Source organism: Populus alba, chromosome 1, assembly GCF_005239225.2.
Source record: "Populus alba chromosome 1, ASM523922v2, whole genome shotgun sequence".
NCBI lineage: Eukaryota > Viridiplantae > Streptophyta > Magnoliopsida > Malpighiales > Salicaceae > Populus > Populus alba.
Window position 1 is genome coordinate 23,349,297 of NC_133284.1, and position 12,247 is coordinate 23,361,543.

The window sequence follows — 12,247 nt, forward strand, 5'->3', positions numbered from 1 at the left end:
ATAGTAACCATGAAATTTATGAAACTCAATTGATGACCTCTAGAGAACAAACCTAAAATCTAAATCTAACTAGTAACACTTATTTCTTCTCTTGGGTAATGGCTGTTTTGGGCAGATTTTTTTTTTTTTTGAATTTTTTAATTAATTAAATTTTCCCAGCAATCTCAAAATATATTATACACATCAACATATTTTCCTTCGATGTATATTAAGAAGCATGAGATTGTTGAAAAAAGAATGTCATCAATAATGGAGATTAGGGGGCAGGAATTTATCCTTAAATATTAGTATGCTTATCAATTAGCTGTTGGCTAAAATAAAGAGTGAGAGATTGTGACAATGAAAAAATAAATCTATATATTTTTTTTAATTTAGTCTTTATTTTTTTATATGAATTATCGTAATAATTAGATATATGCATTAATTTTTGAATTAATTAGATATATGCATTAATTATCACAACCCTTGCTCTTCTCTTCCTGTTCAACGAAAAGTTACTCGTTGTAACACAAGTTTCATTCTTTCTTCTTCTGATATTAAATTTGGATCCTTACCTTTAAATTTCAAAAACCTGGATTGAAGCTATTCTTAAGAAAAATCCCATATTGAACCTTTAAGAATCAGACAATTCCTAATCTTTTTCGCAAGACTTGGGATTTCATCAAACATCAATCATCCCCACCAACTTCAAACTTCACTCTCAACAGCTGTCGTAGAAAATTTGAACTCAAGGCAATATAAACATTTCAGCATCCAAATGAGATAGCCTGTAATCTAACGTCAAAGTCTTGAAGATCCTCTATAAGAAAAACGGAAGAAAGCTAAAATAAAATGGATAGAGGGAGTATTATAGCAGCACAGACCGTTTCTGATCACATCTAAAGGGGCAATAAAAGAGAACCTTGAAAGGAAAGCAAAATTTCGTTGAACAGAACTGGACAAAATTTTCTTTCATGTTCAATTAAAAAGGTTGCAAGAGGTGGGAGTAAAAACCAGAGTTGCTTCTCTCTCTCCATTTCTTTTGCCCGTAAAGGTTGACATTGGAAAAGTGAATAATAGACCTTTGATCCCCCTTCAGTACTGTGCCATTTTGTAAAGCTGGGGAGTGATTAGCAAAATGTCAACTCGTGAGTTTTCTGAGTCTCTTTTCAGCATGTCTGGCTACCTTATTTTGCGGTTCAAGGACAAGAGCATGCTTGAAATCTGTGAATTAAGAGAAACGATGCTTCTTGTAAGAGTAGTGTGGAATAAAACACGAAAATCAACATGTTCCAAATATTAATTCTAGAATGCGTGCGTGAATGTTCTCAAACGACTCAATCTATATGCATATCTACATATGATCAATTCTCAAAAAATTAAACCCCTGCATCATAGACATACGTAGTATACATGTCAGGTTCGAAAAACAATCTTAAATATGGAGAACATTCTGCTCATTTCACATACTACACTCACTTAAACAAAAATCAGGTGTTCAGAACTCACCTTGAGCTGCGTCTTTATAGAAGAGGAGTGATTCTCTAGCTGTTCCACGCCTCAGATACGCCTTCACATTCTGCACACAAAAAAAAAAATAGTTGATCTTAATACTTCCATTCAAGAGCACAATATGATCCTCTGCGTGGAAAGGCATTTTGCAGTATCCTATTCCAACAATTTGAGATAAAGAGCACCAATCTCATTCAACAAAACCTATATGTCGACATTGAAACATCTTCATGTTTTGAGTTTCAATAGGCATACAACCATAAATCAAAGTTTAAGTGTTCAGAAAGCTTAACTGCATGGAAAATTGCAATAAATATTAGAGCATGCATTTGCATTCATTCATGATTTCCAAAATCCATATATGCTAGTTGTGGATAAAAAAGGCACTGTTCAATCAATTGATGTCTATGAAACAATAGACCATTATCACAATGGCCAATATAAATTTATTACTGACCTGATGCATTATCAAATATGTGCCATTTTCTTTTATTCTTCTAGTCCCCCATTTCTCTAATTTACCTAGACATATTGAGGGAGAAAGTAAATAAACAGGGAAATCTAAAGGCAAAGGTTTGCTAAAGTGAAATTCTGCTACTGGTTGGAAAGTGCACTAATCTTAGGTGAGATGTAGGGGTGTTTATAAATGTTGTGGGTTGTGCATATAGCAGCAAGCAACACAGCTGTTATATACTCTCAAATAACTGATTTTACAGACCCATTGCCCATTTTCAGCTAATGCTAAATGACATGTCAAGAAATAAATAGGCAAAGAATGGAATCAGATTCGTTTCCGTATATGGTTGCTTCCCAATCCAGATACATAAGTTAGATGTGTGTATTCATCAATCTTAAGGTGCGGACAGCCTACTGATATAGGAAGGGAAAGCAAAAAAGAGTGGACCATATATTTCCATATCTTTCCATTGCAGTGAGATTCTTCAATGATTGCCTTGGACACTTAGCCAACAAAACAAACAAAATTTAAGATTTAGCCTAAGATACACAAGGAGCACCATAGGATCTGGTTTGTCCTGCTATGATAAAAGGCTACAAGAATTCAATCAAATATAAAGATCATTGCAAAAATTTGTCCTGTCACCTTTTTATCCAGTGATATTGCCCTATTGCAGTCTTCTTCAGCTTTCTGAAAGCTGATTGCATTGAAATCAAAAGGTAAAGCAAGCTCTCAGTATAAAAATATAAGAGTGAAACATAGATCAAGCACACTATCATACCATCCCAATTGTAAGTAAGCTTCTGCCCGGTTGGAATAGTAAGTTGCCTTTTTCCCATTCAATTTAATAGCTTCACTGTAGTAATTAACAGCCTTATTCCACTGCTTCCCCTTATATGCAGCATTGCCCTGCCATAATTTTTTATGTCATTGGTTAAGCAAAAAAACATATCAAAACATCTTTTCTTGGGTATTCTTTAGCACTTTACAGTAAATGTTGGCAAACAGGATCACAATGAACTGTAGATTCACAGAGGACCCTTCTCACAAGCATATACAAACACAACAATGACAAGATTGTTTATGTAACTCCCTTGTAAATTATGACAGGTCGAGTATAACACATATGTCCAAGGAGACAGGTAAAATGAATAAACTGTGAGGAAAAGAGAAATTTTTTCATGAAAACTATGCTGAAAGACTTCCATGTGGAATCACACATCAAAAGCTCAAGTTGATCACTGATATTCCCAATGAAATTCTGAAGCCAGAAAGACAGATCTTAGAAAAAGAGAGTGAATTCATAGTCAATTAATTACAAAACCTATAATTGTTGTCTTAAACACCCACAAGGTATGTCATCACTTGTAACAATCCACATTTTACCATTTTATTTTATTTTATTTCATAGTTTTAGTCCAGTTTGCTTTGTACGGACTTAGTGTTATTCACTTTTCCTTGTTTACAAAGGTTTCTACTAGGGTATTGGTGCCTAATTGACTGCACCTCTTTTATGTTTTACCAGACTTTGATATTGAAATTGAGAACCACTTTTGAAACTACTATTACTGTCTTCTCTCAGCACTCTCCTACAGGGTTACTTTCATCATCTTCTATTCCTCCATCCCTCTTCTATATGGATTTCTTCACTTCTAATTTAACTTCTCTTCTATGGAGAATCCTCTCTGCTTGTTTATAACCTGTAGGCTGTGCTACATCAAGTAGTATCAAAGTAAGGTTACTCATTTGTCTTGCTTTGGTGCTGTAACTAAGAGCTCTTTTTTTGTTCTGGTTGCCGCTTTAGTCATTCTTGCTGTTTATATTTTTTTGTGCCATGTGTTAGGTTCGGCACCTTGTCCTTGATTAAGTTCCTCATCTAACCATTGTCAGCTAATTCTTTTAGCTTTATAGTGCTTCTCTTTTTGGTTTTGGTGTTTTGTTCAGGGAGTATGTTCCCTCTTTTGTAAATCTTGTATATGAACTTGCTGGATCTCCAGCCTTATATATTTTCTGATCTGATATATTTACTTACCTTTGATAAATAAATAAAAAAAGTAAGGTTACTCATATAATGTCAATGCAAAGCCTCAATTTTACCGATTGTTGCTTGCCATGAAGGCCAGTTTTACACATTAATGCAGTGGTGTGGCAAAAACATCAAGAGAGCTGAAGAAGCTAATGGCCCATTATCATACCAATTCTGTTTCAATTCCAAGTAATTCTATAAAAACTTATTGTTCATTTGGCACCGAAAGCATTCTCCAGCTATTTTTTTGCTCTAGCACACTTAATTATCATACCAATACTGTTTCAATTGCAAGTAATTGTATAAAAACTTATTGTTCATGTGGCACTGAAAGCACTCTCCAGCGATTATCTTGCTCTAGCACACTTAACTAATAACTATACAAGGGTGGGTTAGCTAATCAAGAAAAGGTAAAGCAACAAACTGGAACCTTTATCTTAGATCAGTTGCAACAAATGCCACATTTTCAATCTAAGTTTCATTTATGGACCATGTAAAGGTTTCAAACCACAATTATATGCATGTAGTGTTAAGTTTCTGTTAAGTTACAAACCAATTAGTTAAATATCAGGAGTAAGCACACAATATCAAGTAAATTAACTCACCAGAAAAGGCACAGGGAGTGAATGAGGGAAAGAGGAACTTTATGCAAGGATATTTTTATAAGATTAACTAATATTCAGAATCACAATAAATTGTTTGTGAACCTACCTTTTCTTTCAAGATTTCTGAAGTATCAAAATTTTCATTGGCGTCTTGCAATGGTGCTGGATTGGAAACAAAGTTGATTTGCTCTTTAAGAGATGAGTACATATCCAACACTGTATCAAGAAGAAACTTGTCCCCTCCATGAAATGTGATAAATGAAACAGAGATAGGACAGCCATCATTCTTTCCCAATGGAATGGTAACCTGACAGCAAGATGCAAAAGTAAAGACAAACGTTAAGTCCGTAACAAAGTTAAATAAGATCATAGAAACTAAAAAAACTAACAGATGAAAGCTGAAACTTTAAATCACCAAGTCACCTGACAACATCCAGACATGCTTGCAATGCTTGAAAGTATCAGTGCTCTATTGTGAGACTCAACAGTATCCCGTTTCTTTGAATTAAGTTTCGACGGTGGATCAGCAATTGTTGGAATAACCAATATTCCATTATCCTGGCAAAAAAAAGGAATATGAGACTATGAAACAGTTCCATCATCCTTGGAAAATAGAACTTGCCAATTCTTTTGTGAGCAAGAAAACCTAAGTTGTCCTAAATCAGGAACCTGAAGGTTACCCAGACACTTCAACATATCAGAAAGCAAACAAGTGTGACAGCTAGCACTAAAAACCATCTGGCTGATATTCTGAGAGAAAAAATCTAGCAACAAGGTAGGGTACCTTTAAGAGAATTTGCATGCAAGCTCGCAACTCTTTCCTGATATCATAAAGTGCTTTTATGTTCTCATGTGTAGTGTTAATGGCTGTGAGAACATTATCAGAGACATCAGATGCTAACTTGGGTTCCACTGATTTAACCCAATCTTCATGATTTGTTTTGAATTCATGTCTGAAAGGCAATATTATGCACAGAAATGTCAGTAAAAATGGAAATGGGTTTCCAGGTCAAGTGCAATAGAAGCACAGAACCTTCAAAATTCAAGAACAGCAATCCAGGGAGGATTTTGTCAAATGTCACTTGAACAGAACAAGAAAAATACAACTTAAGCACATAACATTTAGGAGAATATTAGAAACAAAAATGCTAAACATTAAGAAAAAACTTCAAGAAGATTATGAGCCATTGGATCATGATCTTGATGTGAGACCCAATTGTGGATCCCATCAATTCTCGGGCTCATGTGTATTCTAGAGGTTTTTAACTTCTTGTTTTTACTTAGTGTTTAGCATTACTCTATAAGAAACATTTATTGGTTGTTTTGGAAAATGAAGTGTTGCCAACTGGTAAATATAAACCTTGAATAACTCTCAGAAATAAGTGGGTAATGAGATATTTCAAAGAGAAAATTGCAAGAACACTGTGAAGCTTACCTCTGGTAACATTTGGGAGCTCTAATCTGGAAACAATCACTACAATTTTTGGGAACCCAGCTTTGTGTAGAACGTTCATACTTCAATAAATGCTATACTTCAACCTTTTCAAATGTTTAAATGCCCTACTGACAATGGTAGCTCCAAACCATTTGGATAACATGTCATTTAAGAGGTCTAGATTCTGAAAATCAAAAGCTTATTTATGAAACCTTAACCAGGCTCAGAAGCATGCTTAAAAATCACAAGCTTATATGAGAGCAACAAGAAGGTAAGCAGCAATATCATCCATCTTATTGTCAATAACATGAATGGTCAACATCTGTCTCATTAGACTGAAAGGCTTAAGCTTCTCCAAGCTATGGGTAGCTTAGGCGATCTCCATATAATGTGAATGATATCTTATGTACTACATGACCCTCAGATCGAGAAAACCAAAAAGGTTTCAATCATGCTTCCTTGGTTCACTAGGCCAAGAAAAGGATGGATGCATTTGTTAGAGATGACAAATGGGATGTCAATTAGAGTCTCTACACCTTTTTTTTTTGGTAAGTTACATAAAGCAAAAATCATAAGCCCCTTGAAGGATTTTTAGAGGGAGAAATTGCTTTCGGACATATGAAGCAACATAGGATATCTAACATGGATTTTTCAAAAACAATAAACAGTGTTGGGTTTCCACATTTCATTAGATTTAGCAGAATAAAGACCCAAGAAACCCAAGTGCTTAAAATTTTGCTTTAAGACATGTCTGACACAAATCTTGACTGCCTTTTGCTGAGTTCTCTTTTCCATAACAACGTTTGCAGATCAAAAAATCAAGCAAAGTTTACCGAAAAAGGAAAGAATTTCAAAAAGAAACCTCGAACAATGCATTTTATCAAATTGATCATGCTATTCCATGAGCCATACATCTTGATTAGCTTCTTGATAATGAGAATTGAATGTTATTACAGAGCATGGTTCGTAATCATAGTTATCATCCATATGCTTCTTTACCACTTGACCAAAAAGATAAGAAAGGAAAGGAAATGCTTTTCTACAACCAATGACATGTGTGATCTGCTACTCCACAAAAAGAAAACAAAAAGGAAATGCATTTCTACAACCAATGGCATGCACAATTACATGGATGGAATACCAGACCAGTAAATCATAAGCCAGAAGGTAATTTATTATTGCCAATTCACAAGCCATAACAATCATGGATTTGTATTTGCTGGCTCAGTAAAATGTGAAAACCATTTTTTGGAAGAAAGCAAAAGTCACTTAAGCAAACTCATTCTATTCCTAATATCAGCAGCAATATTATTCTAGAAGTTACTGCTTTATCACTAACAATTACTTTTATACATCCACAATATCTTGGGGCAAATAAATGCCATGATGGTTGAAGATTTCTAAAAGTCAACAACTTGCATCCCCAACACTATTGGACCTTGCCATCACAGGCAGAAATTACCTCAGTGTGTTGGCTGGATTTCAAACAATGCTCCACATGCTAAAGGAGACATGACAATAGAACCTTAAATGAGAACATGATCATAAATTCATCTCTGCTATTAATAAATACAATATTTTTATACGATACAATCTGAAATTCAAATTATCAGTTCTAAAAATTCCTAACTTATTCAGCGCAAACATACCCTAATAGAAAGAACAATAAAAGCAAAGCAAAAAATCTCAAGTACCTTTGTAATGAAACCATTGCAGAACAGAGAGCTTTCAAATTAGAGATTCCATTTTGCAGTTTTGTTGATTGATCACGGAACCCTTTTAGACTCGGTACATTCAAAGAAATATGTTGGCCAAAATTAATATGCTGCTGAGGCTGGTCTGTGCATTGAACAAAACAATTAGAAACACCAACATGAGCACAATTAAAGTCAAACAGAGTTATATGATGATGAACTATAATGTTGATAATGGGACGATAAGAAAATAAAATCTGAAACAGGAACGTAATAAGAAATACATCATAGCCTTGCAACTTACATCCAGATAGATTTTCAAATGCTTTGCTAATAACACCTTCAGCCTTCTGTTTGGGAACCTTAGAAAGCTGAAAAAGATCATCAGCAAAAATAAGATGCCTCGCCCTTCTGGGTTCCACAGTATTTAGTTTAAGTACAGTATGCCCAACACGAAGTAATATAGAGGGATCACGTGCCAGCCATCCTGAAATACCCCATGTTACCAAGTAAAGAAACAGAAAACCAGTAAAGGCAACAACATAACTGAAACAAGGAGAAAATAATTAAGTCCAGAAAAATCTTGAATAAATAGTAAATTAGCATGCTGGTACCAGCTCAAAATGCAATGGTAATTCAAAATGGTCACATTTCCTACAAACAGAGCTGATTGGGAGCACATGCATTCGCACTGATGCAGCATCATGTATAATTAAAGATAAATCTCATCCACTTCTCTTAATGTGAACAAACTTGTAAAAAAATAACGATTCAGATGTTCAAGAACAGTACTTCAGACCAGTAAAAAGGAAAGTACACATTGAGGCTGTGATCTAAAACAGCAAGAGAAATATGCACCTAAGTGCTCCCAATTTTTGCTCAAGCATAAACAAAACCATCAAAGATAAACAAATTAAAAATGGTCAGGATGTGGTTTTGCTCATTTATATCTATGTATTCTGCAATAGTACTACATGAATATGCCCATACCAACAGTGTCTAAACTTTGAGAATTTGGCAAAACTCCAATCGTAGATACAGCCCCATGGGATGGCCTGAAGCTGAGGAGACCGCAAAATGCTGCTGGAATTCTAATGCACCCGATTGTATCAGTACCTGAAAGATAAGAAGGGCCTTAGATAATCAAGCATATAATTAACAAGCAAAATCGTGTTGAATTCTATATCTACATGAATTAACATGCAGGCTAGAAAAGCTTTTCTACAAGCCAAGAGAAAAGAAAATGTCAGATAGCCCACCTCAAATATGTTATGGAGGTAAAACGAATGCATGAGTTAATCTCATTAAGAACAATATGCCTTTTTTTCTAATATTCCCTCCATTCTGCCAGAAACAAAAAACACATATAACTAGTACTTGAAGCTGCCAATGAGATTTCCAAATAACGATTTTGATACCACAGCTGAAATGTCCAAACTATTTCCAGAAGCAAGTAGGTGCAAAGAAAAGACTGAAAAGCAAGTCATTTGAACACAAGTTCTCTCGGAGAACAATTAGTCATGACTCCCAACTGATATACGACCGTCAATCTACACTGGATAGTATTGATTGAGCATATGCCATCTAAACAAAGGAACTTTTATTACCTAGAGCAAAATCAACGAGCCCAGCAGCAACGGCCACAGCTGAACCACTAGAAGAACCTCCGGGGACATGGGCGGGCATTTCCGGATTGATAGGAGTTCCATAATGCATATTTTCGCCACTCACCCTAATGTAACAAGGAAGACGTTAACTCAACAAATCATAAATACGTATTTGTGTGTATGTGAAAAGAAACAAAACAAAACACTGATATTTCATTACCCGAATCCTAATTCGCCCATAACAGTCTGGCCAACACAGACAGCCCCATTCTTTAACAGAGCGGTCACTGTCACTGCTGTCTTCTCAGCAGCCTCATGCGTTCTTGCCCAGTCTGGATTCCCAAAACCCGTCACATAATCCTCCAACTCAAATCTGCCGCAAATCATTTAATTATTTAAAAAAAAAGGCAGAACTAACTAAATAATTAGTTGATAGTAAATTAAAGAAGACAGACAGACAGACAGACAGACTACATGTCGTTGATTGCAAAAGTGAGCCCAGCGAGGGTTTGCTTGGCAGCCGGAGCAGGAGGCTGAGGGAATGGAAGAATCAGGAATCTTTGAACGAAGGCTCCAAAGTCCTCTTTAAATTTGGCTTTCCGTCTCCGCGTCTCAGCCGCCGCTACCATCCCAACTGCCACTGTCACTCCGATTACCAATACCCACACCTTTGGGTTCTTTATGTTTGCTTTTACTGTATTCATGCTTGTTCGGATGCAAGAAAATGATTAGCTGTTTTTTTTAAAAAAAAAAAAAAGAAGAGGGGTTTTTGAAGGGTTTTAGGAGGAGGGAGGGGAATATTTTTTAAAACACAAAAACAAAGATGCCTTTGGTACTGTAAGCTGCTCTTGATACCTCATGGAGCATCAATTAACAACGCAACACATCCACTAGCTCAAAAATAACTAGAGTGAGAGATTTGAAGTACAGTATTTTCGTTTCTTTTCTTATGCCTCTAGCTTGATCATGATGCGCAGTATGAGTTCTTATATATCGAGCACGTTTGTTATGCGATAGTGTTTGCTTTTTTATTTAATCATAATTTTATTATTTTTGGTTATGAAATAAAATATAATTTTTATTTTTGCCCCATCAATAAATGAGTTTTGAATTCAGATTTGAGAAGCTACTTTTCCATGTTTTTGTTACCCGTCTATTTTATCATCATTGTGGTAATTATTGAGATTGTTGTATAAAAAATATTTTTAATTGAGGTTAATTTAAAAATATAAATGTTTGATTAAAACTATGGTTAAAATTAAGGTTAAATAAAAAATAATTTAATGTATTTAATTCAAAAATGCTTTTCAAACTAAGGTTATAAAATAATTAAAATATATATATATATATATATATATTGATTGTTTTTAATTAAAATATTAGCGATTTAACTAATGTTATTACATCATAAAATAAGCAATACTTTTATATAAAATATTTTTTATGATTGCATTAAACTATGTTTAATTTCATCACATATGAAATCTATTCAACAAGGACTACAGTTTCTATAGTTTCCTAAGTGTGCAACAATATTATATAAAATATTATCAAGAATAAATTTTGGATTGCGATCAAATTCTGTAAATGCTATGTCATCATACGATCTCCTTCAAATGTAATTATGTAGTGCCGTTGAATCATATTAAACATTAGTTTTTCAAATAAAACACAATATCTAATAAAATTTTCTAGATTTTTTTAATTTTACTAGGTCACACTGGTTCAATGCAATTAGGTTTGGATCGGACTTGGTCCAGCCCATTAACAATGGAATTGCTCTCCACTGTTCATGTAGCAGAACAATGGAGACATGGTGCAAAAGAAAGAAGGGGAAGGGGAAGACCATATCTCCACTGTTCACCTTACAGACTAGTGGAGATATGGTGCAAAAGAAGAAGAAGAAGAAGAAGAAGAAGAAGAAGAAGAAGGAGAAAGGAAAGGAGAAGACAATGTCTCCATTGCTCTATAACGTGAATAGTGGTAAGAAGGAGAAAGAGAAGAGCTAGTTGAATCCTTCCTCTATGTTTCTACAAGGCGAGCCATTGTTTACAGTGTTGTAACACAGTTGCAATAAAAGCAGCGGGAATCTGCTTGGGTCGACACTGCATTCCAAACGCAGTAAAAGGTGGGGCCTTTGAACAGTAAAACCCGTTTTTTTCTTTACCAAACATGCAAGAGCTGTGTTTTATTTGAAACTCTGTTGTAGCCACATAAACAAACGGCACCTACATGTTTTTGTTACGTTTCTTCTCTATTTTTTCTATTGAGTTACATTTTATTATTGTTAAAATTGCTACCCACAAAACCAAAATAACCTCACTTTCCTTTGAATCAATCAAAAAATCAATGTTGGGCAGTTTTTGCATAAGTCAAAAGTTTGACGACACTCAAGTTTTTATTGAGCAATAACTTTAACCATAATTTTAATTAAAATAACCATAGCTAAAAATGATTTTTTATAATTTTATTTTTTAATATTACAATTACAGAAGTTACTGCAATACCAAACATACTAAGATAGTGAAATGTGGGCATCCTTATCATCTTAAGAACTCAACTAGCTTAAAAAACATGTAAATAAAAGACATGTCATGTAATCTACTATGTAAATCAAAATTGAAAGAAATATTAAAAACTATATGTTGAGCGAAACACTTTAAACTAGTGAAGATGTAACTTTATCCCAATTCACGAGCAATAGAGCATGAATAATTCTATGCTATAATAGTTAGAAGGTATTAGAAATGTGGTAACGGTTGTTTTTGTAAAGTGTTTTTTTTTGTTTGGAAATGTATTAAAATAATATTTTTTATTTTTTAAAAAATTATTTTTAACATTAATACATCAAAACGATCTAAAAACACCAAAACATTTATTTGAAGTAAAAAAAATATTAATTTTTTTTTAAAAATATTTTTAAAATGGAAAA

At 34.2% G+C, this 12,247-nt stretch overlaps 1 protein-coding gene across 4 annotated transcripts; it reads right to left on the reverse strand.

Annotated features, from left to right (window-relative positions):
• Nucleotides 1-713: 713 nt before the first annotated feature.
• On the reverse strand, nt 714-10,292 carry LOC118040254 (outer envelope protein 64, mitochondrial). Of its 4 annotated transcripts, XR_004686037.2 has the most exons (14): nt 9,790-10,291; nt 9,536-9,688; nt 9,316-9,440; nt 8,699-8,824; nt 8,013-8,195; nt 7,709-7,853; nt 5,364-5,532; nt 5,003-5,137; nt 4,686-4,886; nt 2,730-2,857; nt 2,594-2,645; nt 1,949-2,013; nt 1,489-1,558; nt 1,137-1,203 (listed from the first exon to the last, which is right to left on the reverse strand). XR_004686037.2 is itself a non-coding variant. In XM_035047145.2 (13 exons), exons 1-13 carry the CDS (start codon nt 10,017-10,019, stop codon nt 1,121-1,123), a joined length of 1,800 nt encoding a protein of 599 aa, XP_034903036.1. In that variant the 5' UTR covers nt 10,020-10,289; the 3' UTR covers nt 714-1,120. The 4 variants fall into 4 exon arrangements, 2 of the variants coding, with proteins under 2 accessions (XP_034903036.1, XP_073260619.1); XM_035047145.2 differs by lacking the exon at nt 1,949-2,013 and having other exon boundaries at nt 714-1,203; nt 9,790-10,289; XR_004686038.2 differs by lacking the exons at nt 1,949-2,013; nt 2,594-2,645 and having other exon boundaries at nt 1,154-1,203.
• Nucleotides 10,293-12,247: the final 1,955 nt, after the last annotated feature.

Bases quoted from the DNA above. Each gene is read 5' to 3' on its own strand.
- LOC118040254 (XM_035047145.2), bottom strand. From the start codon at position 10,019: ATGAATACAGTAAAAGCAAACATAAAGAACCCAAAGGTGTGGGTATTG. The intron at 9,441-9,535 runs GTAATGAAATAT...TTGTTACATTAG, and splicing joins ATGGGCGAATTAGGATTCGG to GGTGAGTGGCGAAAATATGC. The intron at 5,533-7,708 runs GTACTTGAGATT...ATTGCCTTTCAG, and splicing joins GCAATGGTTTCATTACAAAG to ACATGAATTCAAAACAAATC.